Raw genomic sequence first — 19,717 nt, 5'->3', positions numbered from 1 at the left:
GGAGGGGGCGTGGTTTAACGAGGCACGAGCAGGCACGAGTCTGCCAGAGACAGATGGACCTGTGTTCACTTCACATCAGTTCTCTCAGCATGTCTCAGTTCAGGGTGAACTGTTGTAGTTACTAGAATATACTTCAGGTTATTAGTTTATTTCTAGTCAGAGGGGCTGTCACTCATGTCAGAAAGTTAGTAAATTATGGATCAGCGCTGACTCGAGACGCGAACCGTTTAGAACGATTCAGTCCGATTTGGTGAACTGGTTCGGTTCACTAAAAAGAACCGATTCAAAAGAATGATTCGTTCGCGAACAGGACATCACGGAGACGGAGCGATTGCTAACAAAGTTATTTATAGTAACTACTGAGTTATGAGAGCGTTGTCTGTCAGCGCGATGTTTATTGTGTTTGTATCTGAGAGTTCTGAATAAACACGAGTCCCAGTCACACCGAGTTCGTCTTCATCATTATTACCAACTTTGTAACACATGCAATGTACCATTACAGCGAGATGAACGAGTTAGTAAGTTTGATTAAAGCATTATTTCTAGATATGTTCCAATCGTATGAATAGCGTCAGTGATGCGCATTGAGTAACTTACACAGCGCAAACAAAGACACAACAGCAGTAATCGAATGTAATCCAGTTTATTGTGGGGAAAGCTGGCTAGCCTAGCCCAGATACCCTCACGCTTACCCCCCTTCTGCTTAATCTCACGCCGCGTTTGGTGCCTCCGCTGTGGGCCAGATGCAGTACTGGGGGTCGGGGATGTTGAAGGCCGAGCTTCGGCGTGTGTGAGGTTTATCTCTAAAGATGTTACTGCTGATGTTAAACAGAAAAGACTATATGCACATTTTAGAACGGATAGACGCGACGAGGACGTACAAAACACTGACTCACAAGATAGAAAACACGAAAACACCGTTCTGTCGGGAGAGAGAGAAGCCGCAGCGTGTGCACGAATAATAAATAATAAGCTACACATCAGAAATCAATGATCACAGATCAGAAGGAACTGAAGAAAGACTTCTGTTTTCATTTGTACATCCAAACACTGAGAAACTGCCAGTTCACTCGTTCACAAGTAACGTTAATGATCTTGAGCGTTTGCATGGGCGTGCCAGATTCTCTGGGCGGAGGAAAGGGAGGAAACCGTTCCTGCTTGGACGTCAAACCAGGAGGCTTCAGGATTGGCTCGTCTGGCCTGTCATTTTCTCAAAGGCAGAGAGAGACAGCCAGAACTCGGGTTTACACCGATCAACATTTCTATCCACTTGGGGACAATATTCAGGCTAGGGGAACTCATATTAATGTTGAAATACCTCATAAAATGAAAATTTCATGCCATGGGACCTTTAATGCCTATCAACCAACTTGTCCATATCTTTTTATTTAATTGGAAAATTCATGTATACAATATTATCTCCTATATTTTGATGTTTTAATTAAGTAATGATTTATAAAAAAGAAAACTAAAACTAGTGTGAAATAAATGGTAAAAGCAGGAAAAGGAGAGCTGCAAACTGCATCTCTCGTTAAAACTCGCTTGCTCTTGTACATCAGCCTCTTTCCTCATTGAATTTTGTAAAATTGGAAATGTTCCCAATTGGAAATTGTAGTTGCCTTAGCGTTACTGCATTAATGATAGACACAGGTACAGTAGGTATTTGATATATTAGCAGTAACACACCCACCTTTATCGTATTTATTGTGCTTGATTTAAAATAAAAGGTGCTTTAAAAAGTCCTTGAAAGTCCTTGAATCTGGTGTTCATGAAAGAGTGGGAACCCTGTCATTCTGTAATGGCTTTTTTCCTAAACTGAAATTGCCTTGGTTAACAAACAGATAAGATAGGATTCTAAAGTTAAGATGTTTCTGTAATACGCCCCCTGGACCATAAAACCAGTCATAAGTCAGTATGTTACCTCTGGATTTGGTCGGTGCTTGTTTTTGCCTGTTGAACATGTTAAATCAGTTTATCGGGTCGGGGAATGTCTGAGAAATGACGTAGTATAATCTGGTGATTGTCTGCATTGGTTGCGTCTGTCAGTGCAATGTGAATCAGCCTTAACCCTACACCTACAAGACAATGGAAATATTTAACAAAAACTAATATTTTGAGGATGTTCTAGTGTTAAAGTGAAAAAAGAATGATACTGAAATGGTTCGGTTTTGCAGAAAATGTAGCACTAAGTAACAAAGTGGATGAAGACAATCCAACGAAGGTTCCTGAGGAGCAGAGAAAGCCCCTTCTCAAGGAGACTTCATCAGAATGGAAGATTCCTGCTGTCATTAACAAACATGCATCTCCAGAGGTCTGATTACAGCTCGCGCTTCTGTTGAATACCAGAGTTCGAATGATTACAGAGCAGACTCAGCTGGGATCGGCTCATGATCAATCTGTTGTGTGGTTCTATTCAGGATCGTAAACCTCCTGCAGACCCCGTTTCCACTTCATCCGCACTTCATGCTATGAGAACACCTGCGCCTCCTAGATTACACCCCTCCTTCAGCTGCCAGACTCCCAACTACAAAGACCCCAATGCAAACAGGTAATAACACAGCAGAACACCTGGATCAGATGTGGTGTTGATTTCTTAATGTTAAAGTGAGCCTAACCCTTTAACCATGCTTTCCGTTCGTTCAATAGTTTCGTCACTCCTGTGGTAAAGCAGCGGCCGGTGATTGTGTCCGTTCCATCGACAGCACAGAAAATGGGTCACGCTCAGTTGCCCTGCACTCCTCAGAGCCAGGTGTCCTATATCCAGCAGCCATCACAGGTAAAGAGGGTTACGTATCTGCAAAACATGAAACAGGCACACAAATGTATTATAGAGAGATGATCATGCTTATCAACTAAAAAGAGAAAAAACTAATATTTTGGTTTGGATAACAAAGAAAGCAGAGCAGATAAAAGGGTTAGTTCACCCAAAAATGAAAATTCTGTCATTAATTCCTCACCCTCATTTCGTTCCAAACCCGCAAGACCTTCGTTCATCTTCAGAACACAAATGAAGATATTTTTGATGAAATCCAAGAGCTCTCTGACCCCTCCATAAACAGCAATTTAATGAACACTTTCAAGGCCCAGAAAGGAAGTAAAGACATCATTAAAATAGTCCATGTGACTCCAGTGGTTCAACCTTAATTTTATGACGTCCCTGCTTCATGGCAATGGTGAGCCGCCATTCTGCCGTACAACTCTTGCTTGTTTTGTGTGTACAAAAAGTGTGCTCGCTTCATAACATTAAGGGTGTACCACTGGAATCACATTTTTAACTGTCTTTCATACCTTTCTGGACCTTGAAAGTGTTAATTATATTGCTGTCTATGGAGGGTCAGAGAGCGCTCCGATTTCATTCAAAATATCTTTGTGTTCCGAAGATGAACGAAAGTCTTATGGTTTTGGAACAACATGAGGGTGAGTAATTATAAAAAAAATTATTTAATATATTATAATATTTGCAGATTCAGAAAGGAACATCCTTTTGACATCTGAAAGTTTTTGTTATTTGTTTTAATGCATTAATACTGTCTAAAGACGTAACATAAATATTATAATGTATTATAACTGGTTATAATTATTCATGAGATAATGCAATTAGATTAGATTAGATTCAACTTTATTGTCATTACACAAGTACAAGTACAAGGCAACGAAATGCAGTTTAGGTCTAACCAGAAGTGCAATAGCAGCAAGTGCAGGATATATACAATGGTTGCGTAAGTGCAGGACATAAAAATGTTCTGAATATATATAAATATGTATAAGTAGAGAGATGGTTATTACTATAAGTAGAACTGAATTTACAGATGAATATATACAGTGAATAAATATACAGATGGCTATTACTATAAACAGAATTTACAGGTGAATATGTACTATGAATAAATATACAGATGGCTATTACTATAAACAGAATTTACAGGTGACTATGTACTATGAATAAATATACAGACGGTTATTACTTGAACAGAATTTTACAGTTAGAAGTATACAATAATATGTTAGGCTAATATGAGGAATATAGCAGTGGATTAAGTTAGTACAATAAATTATGGACAGAGCTATCCGAAAGAAAGTGTAAAAGTGCAGTGGAAGTGGTTGCATATTCCAGTTAGAAGTACGGTGCAAAATGCAAATGTAAACATTGTTACTGTAAATACAGTCGGCAGTGCAGATGAGCATAATCCAATGCACTATAAGGTACATTACCAGGGTGTCCGCGGGGTTGTAAAAGGTAGTAAATTAAATTAGCCAAAATTAAGGGCATTAAAAAGTAGTAAAAAGTAGTAAACGTCATCTGACGAGGTATTACATTTTCGAGCCCAATTTCTTTTAGATACATTTTCAATTTGTGTTAAGTACAGGACTTTTTTTTTTTTCTAAAATTCGCGTGGATTTATTTATATGTTGAGAGTAGGACCTGCACGATATCATGTGAGGTGGTGTTCATTCGCGCGCGCTGAAACAAACTGGGTAACGTTACCCGGCAGGCTTGCTGACAAACATGTACGCGTGCTCGCTTGAATTCCGTAATTAAAGCATGGGGAAATGCAAGTTTTCGGACCTCTGGCTGGAGGACTCACGATTTAAAGACTTAAAGACTGGCTTAGGCCAGTAGTTTGCAACAGCCGCGAAGCTTATTGCCACGTCTGCAAGAAGACAATTAATATAACCTGGGTAGGGGTGAATGGCGTCAAATCGCATATGTAATCAAATAGCCACCAAGCTAGGATGCGCAGACGTAGCGAGCAGCTTCCCATATCAATGTTCTGCGCTACGAATGCATCAACAACCTCAACCTCCACTGCTTTGCCCTCAACCCCGACTGCTCTCCCGATTCAAACCACTGCAGTCAGCAGTAGCCTAACGTTAGTCCTAGCAGCATCATCAACAGGTGCGTGACAGACGTCAGACAGCAGACGCTATGCCTTATCACCAACGCTAACGTTACATTGCGAGCTGTGGTGTTTAGACCTTGCAACTAAACACTCTTCCACTCTTTCAATTTGAACGATGGCATTGAAGAGCTGTTTCGAAATATGCAAGTTGCTTAAAACTGGGCATACACTGTGCAATTTCAGCAAGGTTATCTACTCGTAGATAACTCGTAGATCGCATGCGATGTAAAGCCAAAGCTCACGGTTTATGTGCTCACACCATGGCTCGGATCGTCGAGCGCGACTTGTCTGCTCACTGTATGAGTGAAGATTTAGCATTTACAATATATGTATATAAATGATTATTATTATTATTACACAACCGACATGCTGCATAATAAAATAATAGATAGATTAGCTTACTCCTCATTATTTAAATACATTTTGCCCAATTAAACAAGGAATTATAGGCCTATAATTAAAATGATTATCAGTCTATAATATGTCAGAACACTACAATAATATCAGTATTATCAGAAAGTAAGAGCAGCTTTATTTCAAAAATAACTTGTTTAACACGAAATGGGCCTATACTTCTCTTCTAATTTGTTTCACAATATGGGCCACAAGAGAAATATTAAGAATATAAATTCAGACAGTTATAGGCTATACGTTATCAGCATATGTTAAAGCAGATTTATATAAATAACGAGATATCTCTTGTCTCTGTGAGAATATGCGCCGAAAGCTTGTCAGATTTTACTTTCACTTTCTGTAGTGAATAATTGACCAGGTTTGAGACTTCACCGACTCTCGCGCACATTGCGTTTTTGTGTGATATCCACTGACTGGCCTTCATGATTTAAAACGAAAAAGAAGAAAAAATCTATATTGCGCCGTGAAAATTGCTCTCGTTTCCCTCTGTACACTGCACGAACTATGAAGAAGATGTCTCCTTCCTCTTCTTTCTTTATTTCTATTCTCATCTCTGTGGGCAGTTGATGTTAAAGGTCCCATGGCATGGCATTTTTCTATTATTTTATAATATTTCCTGAGGTGTACTTATATTGTTAGTATGACTTGTACATCATAAAATGTCATAATTTAGAAATAAAAGGCATTTTTTCTATATTGCTGTTTGCCCTGTGGCTGAATGCCCTGCTTCAAGAGGCGTGTCTGCTGTGAGACTTCAGTAAAAACGCCCACTGTTGTGATTGGCTGACATCTTTGCATTTTAAATGAGCGGAGGGGGCGTGGTTTAACGAGGTCTATGAGGCACGAGCTGCTGCCAGAGAGACGGATGGACCTGAGTTCACTTCTCATCAGTTCTCAGCATGTCTGAACTGTTGTAGTTACAGCATATACTTCAGGTTATTAGTCTATTTCTAGTCAGAGGGACTGTCACTCATGTCAGAAAGTTAGTAACTTTAGTAAATTATGGATCAGCGCTGACTGGAGACGCGAAACGTTTAGAACGATTCAGTCCGATTTGGTGAACTGATTCGGTTCACTAAAAAGAACCGGTTCAAAAGAAAGATCGTTCGCGAACCGGACATCACTAATGTACCAGAGAAGGAGCTCAGCGATTGCTAACAAAGTTATTTATAGTAACTACTGAGTTATGAGAGCGCTGTCAGTCAGCGCGAGTTTATTGTGTTTGTATCTGAGAGTTCTGAATTAACACGAGTCCCAGTCACACCGAGTCCGTCTTCATCATTATTACCAACTTTGTAACACATGCAAAGTACCATTACAGCTGTCGAGATGAATGAGTTAAAAGTAAGTGTTGATAATAGCATTATTTTTAAAATAAAATAAAAGCGTCAGTGACGCGCGTTGAGTACACAGCGCAAACAAAGACACAACAGCAGTAATCGAATGTAATCCAGTTTATTGTGGGGCTAGGCTGGCTAGCCCGAATACCCTCACGCTTACCCCCCTTCTGCTTAATCTTGCGCCGCGTTTGGTGCCTCCGCTGTGGGCCAGATGCAGTACTGGGGGTCGGGGATGTTGAAGGCCACCGGCCAGTGCAGCCCGAGCTTCGGCGTGTGTGAGGTTTATCTCTAAAGATGTTACTCTGCTGATGTTGAGCAGAAACTCACGACTGTATGCACATTTTAGAACCGATAGACGCGACGAGGACGTACAAAAACACTGACTCACAAGATAGAAAACACCGTTCTGTCGGGAGATAGAGAAGCCGCTGCATGTGCACGAATAATAAATAATTAGCTACACATCAGAAATCACTGATCACAGATCAGAAGGAACTGAAAAAAGACTTGTGTTTTCATTTGGACATCCAAACACTGAGAAACTGCCAGCGTTCACTCGTTCACAAGCAATGATCTCTCGACTTGAGCGTTTGCATGGGCGTGCCAGATTCTCTGGGCGGAGGAAAGGGAGGAAACCGTTCCTGCTTGGACGTCAAACCAGGAGACTTCAGGATTGGCTAGTCTGGCCTGTCATTTTCTCAAAGGCAGAGAAAGACAGCCAGAACTCGGTTTTACACCGATCAACATTTCTATCCACTTGGGGACAATATTCAGGCTAGGGGAACTCATATTAATGTTGAAAAACCTCATAAAATGAAAAATTAATGCCATGGGACCTTTAAGTTATCATGACCTCGTTACATTGTGATGCAATATGTTATTCCATTTGGAAAGATATTTCGTTTACGCTACTATAGTTGCAGCTTGAAGTCGCGCTGGTATTAAAAAATATTTTGAAGGTATTAAAAAAGGTAGTAAAAGGTATTAAATTCAACTTAAGAAGTTCTGTATATACCCTGATTACAAAAAAACCTACTTTTATAATGTATTATATATAAAGGCTTTAAGTAAAGTGATACCCCAATACCTTTGGAAGCCAATTTGTCTGTATATGAATTTGCAATTTTTCAGCAATTACATTTCCACTAGTTGCATTGCAAATTCTTGATTTCAGAAATTGAATTTTTACTTATAAAAATGGATGAAATGGCTTTCTTGTTACTAGCAGAATCTGACATTGACACTAGTAGGGCGGTCAAAATGGCTGAAAAGCTAAATTCGAAATTCTTTCTTCAATATTATCAAAATTCGAATTATTCGGATTCTAAAGGCAATACTTCATGTTAGAGGGAAAAAGTATTGTCTCCTCTGCCCACAAGAGGGCGCAAGCGAGTGTAACGAGCAAATGTAAACCAAATCAAGCATCGCATCTTTTATTGAAATTAAATGACTTTTCAAACAATTGTTATTTAAATAAAATATAATTTCATTAATGCATGTAAGGAAAATTAGGTAACAATAGTGCATAAAACTGCAAGTGCATCAGTAACCTAAGAAAACACGCTTCAACAGACAAAATGGCAAACGGACATTCAGAAACAATCCATTTCCAATCACTAAACATCTACATGTTGTTGGTCAAAAACACCAAACGGTCAACTTGACCTGCAGTAAGGGCTGAGCGTTTTTTGCTGATGTATGATCAAGTATGTCTTTGCCAGCTGCGCAATATATGGATACATATAACATTATACCACATGATTTTTGCCACCAACTGAGAGGATTTTCGTCAGCAGGTAGCGTATCTAAAATCTTTAATTTATATCCATCTCATGCTCCAAAGCTCTGATTGCCTTCTTCTGCACTGCTCCGTGTCTGAATGAATACGCCGTCCAACAGGTTGCCCATTTTCGCCATTTGAATGTGCATTTTTTTTTTTAAATTCGACAAATATTAGAAATTAAATGTTTAATTTTACAGCCCTATAGACTAGTCTTAGTTATTAGTTAATAACTTGGTTATTGATTAAAAAAAATTAGCAGTTTTACCTGTGAAAACTCCTGGATATATGCACAACTGAAATTTCAGCTTTCAGTAGCAAGAACTTATTGATTTCTGTAATTGCCTTTGAAAGGCAGATTATTGTGGTATTTAACTAGTGAAAATGCAATTGCAAATATCAAGAATTATGTTTTTTACTAGCTGAAATTAATTCTTTAATATCAAGAATAATTTTTTCATGAGTGATTTTGTAATTTTTGACTAGTGGAAATGTAATTACTTGCGTCTAAAATATACATTTTTCATAGGAAAAATACATTCCTGATATCAAGAATTCCATTGTAACTAATGGAAAAGGTAATTGTTGATATCAAAAATTCATATTCGGGGAGTGATTAAAAATCTAATTAGCTTGCCATAGAGACCTGACTTTATCCATCAAGAATGGATTGGATCATGAAAATTGAGTTTTACATGCCAGAATGGAGTCAGGCGGATAAATGAGAAGTGTGGGTATTATGTTGCCCTCGGCTTCATTTCTGCCTCACTTCCTGTGTGATCTATAATTCATTTTGTAACATTCTTTCACCCTTCAGACGCCCTCCTCTGCTTTCTCAAATGAATCCATCACAATCAAAGGCAAACAGTTCTTCATCTTCAAGATGATCGGTCGAGGCGGATCCAGTAAGGTATGAAAGAAATGACATGTTGAGTGTATAATTTTACATTTCATACGATCAATTGTGGGTAACAGAAAGAATTATTATTATTTATTTTTTAGGTCTATCAGGTTTTTGACCATAAGAAGCATGTGTACGCTGTGAAATATGTGAATCTGGAGGAGGCTGATGCGCAGGCAGTGGAGAGCTATAAGAATGAGATCGAGCACTTGAATCATCTTCAACAGTACAGTGACCAGATCATCAAACTCTATGACTAGTAAGTGTGTCTGTGATTGACCAGTGTGTGGAAAACAATGTAAATGCCTTCAGTTCTGGTGTGATGAGCTGTGTTCCTGCTTCCTTGCAGTGAGATCACCAACAGCTACATCTACATGCTCATGGAGTGTGGCCACCTGGATCTCAACACCTGGCTACGCAACCGCAAGTCCGTCAACCCGCTGGATAGGAAATGCTACTGGAGGAATATGCTGGAGGCTGTGCACACCATCCACAAACATGGTGACCATCTCCTCTCACACTCGCTAAACCATCACTTTTACTATATCTCATACTTTTCAGCAAAGCATTCAGGGCCGTTCACATTATGGCTGGGTGATTACGTTGAATATTACAGTTTAGGGCTGGAACGAATTGACCTAAAATCAAAATCTCGATTAATTGAATATTTTACCTCTATTACCTCTCTTGTATACAAAATATTAAAGGTGGGATTTTTTTTCTTCTAATGAAAGTGCATTTCTTAGTGAAAATACTTGAAGGAAACCGCTCACTTTCAGCAGTTATTGTCTATGGGTCATAACATTTCTTAAAGATTTCTGTTGTACATCAGATACAGATAAATTAGCACAGTAGGCCTACATTACACTTATTTGAATGCATTAATGAGAGTGTGATTGTGTGTGTGTGTGTGTGTGTGTGAGTTAGTCATACCGTCTTTATCAAAGCTACACTGTGGGATATTTTCCCCCATCTAGCGGTGAAAAGGTATATGACCATCCAGTGAATATTAGTTTCTCTTCCTCTCAATTCCGATTTCGTTTTAACTCCTACGGTGGCCGATTTAGTCCAAGATTAACATGGCTTCCAGTTCGACCTCGTCCACATTGGACACGGTGCCATCGAGTGTTAAAATGCGAAAGGCTAAGCTTGAATTCACGGGTATGTCCCTCTTTGGCTGATGTACTTTCAAGATGGAGGGGCAACATGGCGACCTGCATTCAAACCCATTACCTGTATGTATTTTCAATGGCATATTATAAACTTACGAGAATACTTTAATTTATTACTTGAAAGAAGTAAATATACATTAATGAGCACATATATTTTTGAAAGAACTAAGTGTTTTTAGCTAAGAATAAACTAAAAAAGTTACACAAGTTCCACACTTCCTGATTGGAAGCCCTTCTGCCGCCGGAGTTCTTGCCATCTTTCGAAGGCTTTTCCGATGTAAATTCGGGACTTTGCGCGTTCCTTCGCCTTTTCCCTTTTCGTTGCAAGTTGTTCATCAGAACGTGGTCTCTTTGGTCTTGTGTCGGCCATATCAAAATCATATAATTCGAATGTCCCTCTTTATGCTTCTCTCTTCTACACACGCCCCTTCATGTGCACGCGCACTATCTCCAAACCTCCACCCCCAAATCATTCTTGTCGGTTATTGGCTGGAGCACTATTTATTATGTTTCGTTGTCCAGACTGCCCAAGTTTGTTTTTGTTGTAGTCAGTAGTCAGCTGTAGTCAGCTTGTGCTGACTACAGAGACCGTGTTTTTATTTACAGTGTGTTCAGGGGACAGGCAGCTAGCGGATAGTGAGGAGATGTTTGCTGTATGTGACAAAAAATGTTTTGGCCTAAAAAACGTGTGACATCGCTTAGAGCACCTTTAATTATGAAGCTGTGGTTTGTAGTTAGGGCTGGGCGATATGGACAAAAAGTCATATCCCGATATATTTAGGCTGAATATCGATATACGATCTATATTCCGATATTTTTTCCGCAAAGTGAGAGCAAATGTTCAGTCAAAGTCAAAGCCAAATATGACGTCACAAGTAGTTTTATTGAAACCGGCCATTTCAGTGAACAGTTGCAAAATCAAATGAATAAATAGTAAACCGGTTTCTTCACCTGGTTCATAATTAAGTGCTCAGCTGTTCAAAAAACAATAAAATGTAAAATAAATACTGTATAACAATAGGACAGGAGTACCTTTTTTGGAATCAAAGCTCCATAAGGTGCACATTTAAATAAAATAGGCCAATCTTTTTCCGAAATAAATATATTTATATGAGAAGTACAATATCAAAAAATGTTTGTTTTACAACTATAAATGGCTTATTAAAATCCAATAACAGATTTTATAACTTGGGAAATAACTTGTTGTTTTCATCTCCCAGTCTTGAATGAAGTGAACTGTCACGCTCATGTAAGGCTCACACGTCCTGCTCGACCACATATCGCTGGGTCACGTTAGCGAGCCGGTCAGCAAGGCTCTGTCTGATTTCAGTGTACATTTGTGGCAGTGCTTCTCGTGCAAAGTAGTTGCGACTGGGAAGCTCATATCTCGGGTCCATAGTTTTCAGTAGCTTTTGGAATCCGACTTGTTCCACAGTTGCAACGGGGACCATATCTTTAGCAATGTGATAGGACACCGCTTTAGTTATAGTACACCACTTGACACTTTTCTTTTCATAAGGCACATTGCGGGAAAATGAAGTTTGCAGTGAGCTTTGTTTCGGGGCTTTTTCGGGTTGTCGATGGCTTGCGGCTGTGGCTTCTGCAGCGTGCAGTTTCAAAGACTCTTCGTACTGCAGTTTGTGCCACTGTTTTAGGTGGTGAAAAAGATTTGTAGTGCTTCCACCCCTGGCTGTAACTTGTTTATTGCACTCCCTACAAATAACGTGATGTTGTTGCTCATCTGATACTTTGAATCCGAACCATCTCCAAATTACTGAGCCACTGCTTTTTCTTTTACTAACCAATTCCTCCGCGCGCTCCGCAGACGTAGTTGCTTCCTCCATGTTTGTTGAAGAGTGGCTCTGTGCCTGCCCCCTCCCCCCCTCGAAGAGGAGGGGCGGTGGCGCGGGGAGCAGCGCAAATTTGAACTATATCGATATATGCGATATGGTCTAATTCCATATCGCGTCTAAAAATATATCTATATATTTTTTATATCGATATATCGCCCAGCCCTATTTGTAGTTACTTCAAAGGTAGACGAATCTACGCTATAACGGTTGAGTTTCTAACTAAGCTACTTTAGTGATAAATCACAGGACAGTGTTGAGTTTCTGCGCTCCTCCCTGCGTGTGATAGCATTGTGCGAGCTAATGTCTGTATGAGTGTTCGTGTGTCACAATATATCAGGTGTTAGTTCAACATAATACTCATCCAATGGTCTAAAATCACTTCAATGTTCAAACGGGCAGGCCTTAAAACACATACAATTGACAACGTTTTGTGAGGACGCAAGTGATAGTGATCTGGCTTCAGGGCGCGCGCATGCCATCTGTGCGTGTGTGTAGCAGCGCATGTATAACTCCGTCCAGGACAGCCAGGAACCTTGGAGTTGTGATTGATGATCAGCTAAAATTCACTGACCACATCACTGCAACAACCCGGTCCTGCAGATTTGCACTATTCAACATTAGGAAGATTAGACCCTTCCTATCAGAGCAGGCCACACAACTACTGGTCCAAGCTCTCGTTCTCTCCAGACTGGACTACTGCAATGCTCTTCTAGCTGGCCTGCCGGCATGCACTATCAAACCCTTGCAACTGACCCAGAATGCAGCGGCGAGGGTGGTCTTTAATGAGCCGAGGAGGGCACACGTCACGCCTCTCTTCATCAGTCTCCTCATCAGTCTCTTCATCAGTCTGCACTGGCTACCAATAGCCGCTCGCATCAAATTCAAGGCACTGGTGCTTGCCTTCAAAGCAACCACTGGCTCTGCACCAAGATACCTAAACTCGCTCGTTCAGACTTACACACCCTCCAGGAGCTTACGTTCTGCCAGTGAAGGACGCCTCGTGGTGCCATACCAGAGAGGCATGAAATCACTCTCACGGACCTTTTCCTGGACCGCCCCCACCTGGTGGAATGACCTGCCTATCTCAATTCGTGCGGCCGAGTCTGTAGCCATTTTCAAAAAACATCTAAAGACACATCTCTTCCAGCAGCACCTGACCAATCAAGAATAGCACTTATCATTCTATTCATTTTCTGTCTGTCTAATTTATAAAATAAAAAAAACTAAATAAAATTCTGTCCTGTGTGTTCTGTGCTAGATTAACTGAGACTTGTTACAGCACTTGCATACTGTTGCACTTGACTGTTCTAGTTGCTTCTTTTGCTCTCATTTGTAAGTCGCTTTGGATAAAAGCGTCTGCTAAATGACTAAATGTAAATATGAACAGAGATTACCTTACCTGTATAAACTGTGTAAAACATGCAAAGTAATTCTGAGCATCCAGATTGTATAAACTAAGATAACTGCTCCTGAATCTTTCTGTGTGCCTGCAAACTGCACTGACTAAAACCTAATTAACCGACATGGGAAAATGATGTCTATGCACAGTAGCGTGACATAGTGTCTGTCAAGTTTTTCATAGAAAAGCACCACTCGTATTTTATATACTAAATGTAAAGATCTATTTATCACCTTTTAAAATTAATTTCTTTGCATTTTTCTTTCGAAGGTATCATCCACAGTGATTTAAAGCCAGCTAATTTTGTGATTGTGGATGCTTCGCTGAAACTGATAGACTTTGGAATCGCCAACCGTATTCAACCTGACGTGACCAGCATCATGAAGGACTCGCAGGTTGGGTTGGAACTGAACTGTGATCTGGAGAGAAATGTTGTTTCTGGTCTGTTCTACTTAGATTTACTTGTTTTTATAATGTCCGTCAGGTGGGAACTCTAAACTACATGCCACCAGAGGCCATTAAAGACACGTCCTCCAATGGAAAGCCTGGGTCAAAGGTGAGAAGAGTTCATATTTTAGTGCCTCAAAGTCCTTATCAGCTCTGATGTTAATGTAGTGTATAACGGTAGATTATACAGTCTGATCCTATCATTCTTTCCTCTACCATCTACAGATCAGTGCTAAAGGGGATGTGTGGTCTCTGGGATGTATCCTGTATTGTATGACTTATGGAAAGACTCCATTCCAGAACATCACCAATCAGATAAGCAAAATCCATGCCATCATAGACCCGTCCCATGAGATCGACTTCCCCGATTTTCCAGAAAAGGACCTACTTGATGTGCTTAAGGTGTGCAGAATGTTTGTTGACATGCACCATAATGTGATCATATAAGAGATATTGTGATTTAAACTTGATCACATGTAAACAGGAGTGAAGAGATTTGCTCACGTCATGTAAATGTTCTTACTCTGATGATTGGAAATAATTGCATTATTGGTGCGTCTGTCTGTTAATTTCAGAGGTGTTTAGTTCGCAATCCTAGAGAAAGGATTTCCATAGCAGAACTCCTCAGTCATCCATACCTGCAACTGCAATCTGCACCTGATTCAGGTACGTGCTAATATACGGAAACAACAGACTAGCGAATGTTTACTGAAAGCAGTTGCTAATCAGAAGTTGTTTAAAATATTTTTTTTCTGGTTGATACAACACGGATTTCGCTGACATCAATGATATTGTAGATTTAGCCTGTTTGCAGGCATATTTGCCGCACAATTCATTTATTCCCTAAATCAAAAATGTCTGCTCATATAACCATGATAAAGTAGTATTTTAAAGTACATTCAAGATGGAATTACCGTAATTACAAGATTCCGACTGTACCAATGCGTAAAAATGGCAGCTGCAAAATGTTGCGATCACATAGGGATGAAACGGTATGAAAATTTCACATCACTATTATAGTGACCCAAATAATCACGGTTATCAATATTATCACGGTTTTGTTAAAATGAGATGAAAGTGTTCAAAAAGAACAGATGCACGCACTGAAAACATTTCAACAAGTTTTATATTTGGAAATCAACAAACAACAAATAAATAAAGCAGCTAGATTAAAGCTAGATTCTATTCTGTGGGATTTACTTCCCTATAATGGCCGTCGTCAATAGCAACGCATAAATAATAATAATTTGTCGTAAATATAATCTCTAATATTATCTCTAAATATATTCTCAAGCAATATTCTCATCAGTGTTTATCTATGATGCATTTAAATCCAGCATATTTTGTGTAAGAGCTCAAACAGTATCCTAGTGAAATAATGCATATCCATTTTTTCATGATTGGACTGTTTATTTTATTAAATATCAAAAGGTGTGCATCATACCTGATCTATTTACACTAAGTGCAAATAGCTGTAGATGCTATTTACTAAGTGAAAATAGTGATAGATTCTATTTACACCATGTAAAAGTAGTAGTTCTTTGCAATATGTGTAAATGGTAATTAGATGCTATTTATACTTTATTTTAACAGATACATACTATTTGCACCTCAGTATTGTTGTACATTAACTGGATGCAATAATAACATAGAGTGTAAAAGATTATATTTATTAAAATGATTAAATGGATGCCGCCTTAATGGGATAATAAAAGCCCTCCCTAACCTTACCCAATAAATACTTTTATTATTATTAAACATTTCGTTAGGCAATTTATTTGAGCTTTTAAAACATTTTCATAATTTTCATAAAATTTGAATCTCTTTCCGATTGATATGTGATGGGAAAAGGGAGAAGAGCGAGTTCGGCAAAAGGCGGATTCAAACCCGGGTCGATCGCATCAATTCATTGTTCCACGAGCTTTACGCTCTACTGACTGTGCCACTGAAGACGTTTAATTATACGCGTCTTTTTTTTAATCTTGTTTGGCCCAACCGGGCATTGTAAGGCGGAGCTAGTGTGAATAGCACTTGTTGTAAATAGACACTCCGTTCTTTAAAACCTGCCTCCTGAAAAGCACAGTCTGCTCTGATTGGTCAGCCGGTCTGTTGTGATTGGCTTCCCGAGGCGCTGTAAACACTTTGACGTATCAGTTTGAGCCAGAGTCTGATAATGACAGCCAAGAAAATCAATCTGATCAACCCGAACCACCTTCGCAAGAATGTGATTACGTAATGCGCAGAGGTGGAAAAAACAGAATATATTAATCTGAAATTAAACAGATTAATTAACTGATATTTCTCAATACCATTTCTTTCTTTCTATGTAAAACTTTTCTTTTGTTTTAAATATTACTTGGTGCATCTTTATATGTATTAATTATCAGTCTCATCCTCATAGGAATGTAATATTGTTATTTTACTGTCATTTACAGCAGAACCGTCTGGCAATGATTTGAAGAGAATCCTCAATGAACTGGCGGCTCTTCAGTCTCCCAACAGTATCGCAAGAGCTGCTAGTGTAAGTCAATGTTCAAACAGCATCATGTGTGTTGCTAGACCTTTACAAACTGAAAATGAAAAGTTGCGATTTTCAACACCTATATGACTAGGAACTACGCTCTCATTCCTGAGTAATAGTCGAGGATCTTTGCGGCCGTACCATGGCTGCAGCGGTGCAATGATCCGTTGGTATTCTGTGAAATATGGTGGTAGTTACACCTTCGACTTACTATCACAGCCCTTTACAACACACAGAACCATGGCTAATCACAGAGGTAAATCCACAACACAATTTGTCGGCTGCAAGCCTGAAACTTTCTCTGCAACTACACGAACTTAGTGCCGGTCACATTGAAAGTTACCTAGCTGGGGCTACTTTCAGGCGCTGTAATATCATTGCCATGGTACGGCCGCGAAGATCCGCGACTATTACGCAGGAATGAGAAAGTAGTTCCTAGCCATATAGGTGTAGAAAATCACAGCTTTTCATTTTCAGTTTGTCTTAGCACACGATGTAACTGTAGAAGAGTCAAGTTTTAAATAGGAAAAATGTTGAAAGTGTCTTTGGTCATTTTTTGAATGAGATTCTAATGGACTGATCAGAATCAATGATGTATGCTAAGCTATGCTAAAAGTGCTACCGCCAGATACAAAGATCGGCTGAATGGATTCAAAAACGGTAAAACTCAACTATATAACTCTAGGGGACTTGTAAAATGAGCCTATTTTTCAAAAAAAGTGGAGTGTTCCTTTAAGTTGAAGACCGTTATTTGTCGTCTGGGGTCGTTTGGAGCTCTTTGAAGCTGCCTACATATGGATTTTGGACTGTCAAAAATGGTCCACTGTGAGACCCGTTCACTTCCTCCAAAACCTTGATTTCTCTTGATACATCTAGGATAGTCTTGGGGTGAGTAAATAATCAGGAAATGTTCATTTTTAGGTGACCTTTAAGCAAACATATTCAGCATTTACATTGAATGTCTTTCTTTACTTACCGCTGCAGAACCTGGCCAAGATGTGCAACAGTGGGAGGAAGTTAGATGTTTCTGAATGTGTGAAAACCTCCAGTCAGACCCTGTGGAAGTGACGAGGACAGGACATGATGAAGCCTGCAGGACTCTCACCTCACACAAGCTGGCAGCTTTGAGCTCTGGCTTCACACTCTGTTCTAGATGCGTTACACAAATGCTTGCTCGTTGTCCATTTCTACCTAACCGTTTCTGATTTTATTTCACCACAATGTAATCTTAAGAAAGTGTACATGATAAAATAAAACCTACATTGTCAGGGATTTTCCAAATGTAGTATTTATTCGTACCCAAGTTGGGAGTAATTCTACTTTGTGAATTTTGCAATATGACGCATTGACCTGTTTTCACTGCCATCTCATTCTTCAGTGCGTTTAATATCTCTTAAAGTCATTTTAGTGTGACACTACTTCATCAGAATGCATGCTCAGGCTTCTGTATCATCACCACTATGGATTTCCATTAAAATAGAAATTGGTTGATTTTGCATTAAGAGTCTTGAATGAATGCCTCCAGGAGAAGGGGTTCTGTTTATACTGTTGTTCTCCCACCAAACATTATGTCACTTCCTGTGTGATGTCATTGAAATATTACAAAAAACGGGATGGAAAGGGATGTTGTGGACATCAAAACCATAATGACTGAAACCATATTCCCCCAGAAATGTTTAGTTTGAAACAAAAGCATTTTAGAAGTTTGTGTTATTGTGATTAAAGAAAACAAACTAATATGCTTTCACGTTTAATAATGTACACAAAATATTAACACATTTATGCAAGAAAAAGTACTTCCTAAATAATAAACGTACTTTTTAGATTAAGGTCAAATATTCTGGATTTATTTGTCAAGGTTTTTTGTGAATTGTAATATTCTAAACTCAAATTATGCTTAATCTGTTACGATTACTTAATTGTGGCTGATTTACTTTTGTCATGACCCAAAATCTAGGTCAGGTGTTTTCAAACTGGGTGTAAAGAAGAGAACTTATATCAATAAGATTAAAATAAACAATCGATTAGATTAAAATAAATGAATAAAATGTGATTTAACCCTTAATCGCCCCTCAAGTAGGGTTTACGTTTGAGTCCCTTGGGGTCAGATAGATTTACAAGGAAAACTATATATCATTTTCTTTATTTACTTCTCAACTATACATTTATGCTGTGTTTTTGTGGGTATTTGGTAGTTTTTTACCTATTTACTGCACAAATACTTAACTATGTCATAAATTGGCTCATTAAAAATTATTTTTTTATGAAAAAATCACTTGAATGATGATCTTAAATAAATATAAATAGTTTTTGGACATTGCTCTATGTGTTAGGGATAGAATACCGCCATCTGTAGGTTTGTGGAAAAACTTTAGGAATTATAGTTAAAGAGAAAGAGAGTGCAATGACCACATTATCCAATAGAGGTCCATAGGGAAGTTATGCAAAAGTTAAGCTGCCTTTCATCTTTCTTTTATTTGCCCTTTTCCCTCTCTTTCTCATGATTGTTCCATGTTGCATTTGTGCTCTAGTATTTGTCCTTCATTTATGTATGGAATCTTTTCAGATTTATGCCAGTTTTGTTGATTTTATTTGCCAGTTTCTATAAAAATGCTCTCTGTTGCAGTCACACACGTGTGTGTGTGTGTGTGTGTGTGTGTGCGTGTGTGTATGAGACAGAAAGTTCGTTCCACTTTGTGTTTATGCTCTAGGACCAGATCTTGATATAAATGTGGAAATTTTCAGATTTATATAGCGTGCGTGCGTGTGTGTTTGTGTGTGTGTGTGTGTGTTTGTGTATGAGACAGAAAGTTCGTTCTACTTTGTGTTTATGCAGAAAGTGACATTTTTTTATTTTTTACACTTTCCCATTCATTTTCAATGTGGGGTCAATCTGACCCCGAGGGACTTAAACGGTAATTTTTTTTTTACACGCCTTTAGAACAACCAAATCAAGCCCAGATTTTTTGTGCATGTTTAGATAGATTAT

General features: G+C 38.9%; 1 protein-coding gene across 2 annotated transcripts in view; it reads left to right on the top strand.

The window, feature by feature from the left end:
• ttk (ttk protein kinase) overlaps positions 1-19,356 on the top strand; it is a 42,669-nt gene extending 23,313 nt beyond the window's left edge. Inside the window, exons 14-25 of one of the 2 annotated variants that reach the window (XM_079836456.1) lie at positions 2,175-2,311; positions 2,418-2,548; positions 2,647-2,776; positions 9,253-9,345; positions 9,438-9,595; positions 9,686-9,837; positions 14,031-14,155; positions 14,245-14,316; positions 14,433-14,609; positions 14,783-14,873; positions 16,646-16,728; positions 17,713-19,356. In XM_079836456.1, the coding sequence (XP_079692582.1) occupies positions 2,175-2,311; positions 2,418-2,548; positions 2,647-2,776; positions 9,253-9,345; positions 9,438-9,595; positions 9,686-9,837; positions 14,031-14,155; positions 14,245-14,316; positions 14,433-14,609; positions 14,783-14,873; positions 16,646-16,728; positions 17,713-17,796 (1,433 nt within the window). In that variant the 3' untranslated portion in view covers positions 17,797-19,356. Of the gene's footprint in view, positions 1-2,174; positions 2,312-2,417; positions 2,549-2,646; positions 2,777-9,252; positions 9,346-9,437; positions 9,596-9,685; positions 9,838-14,030; positions 14,156-14,244; positions 14,317-14,432; positions 14,610-14,782; positions 14,874-16,642; positions 16,729-17,712 lie in introns of both variants that reach the window. The other variant, XM_079836455.1, reaches the window with a different exon arrangement.
• Positions 19,357-19,717: the final 361 nt, after the last annotated feature.

The sequence above is a fragment of the Gobio gobio genome, assembly GCF_949357685.1.
Source record: "Gobio gobio genome assembly, chromosome: 15".
Lineage (NCBI taxonomy): Eukaryota > Metazoa > Chordata > Actinopteri > Cypriniformes > Gobionidae > Gobio > Gobio gobio.
Note: the sequence above shows the minus strand (reverse complement) of the source record. Positions and strands in the feature narration are given on the sequence as shown.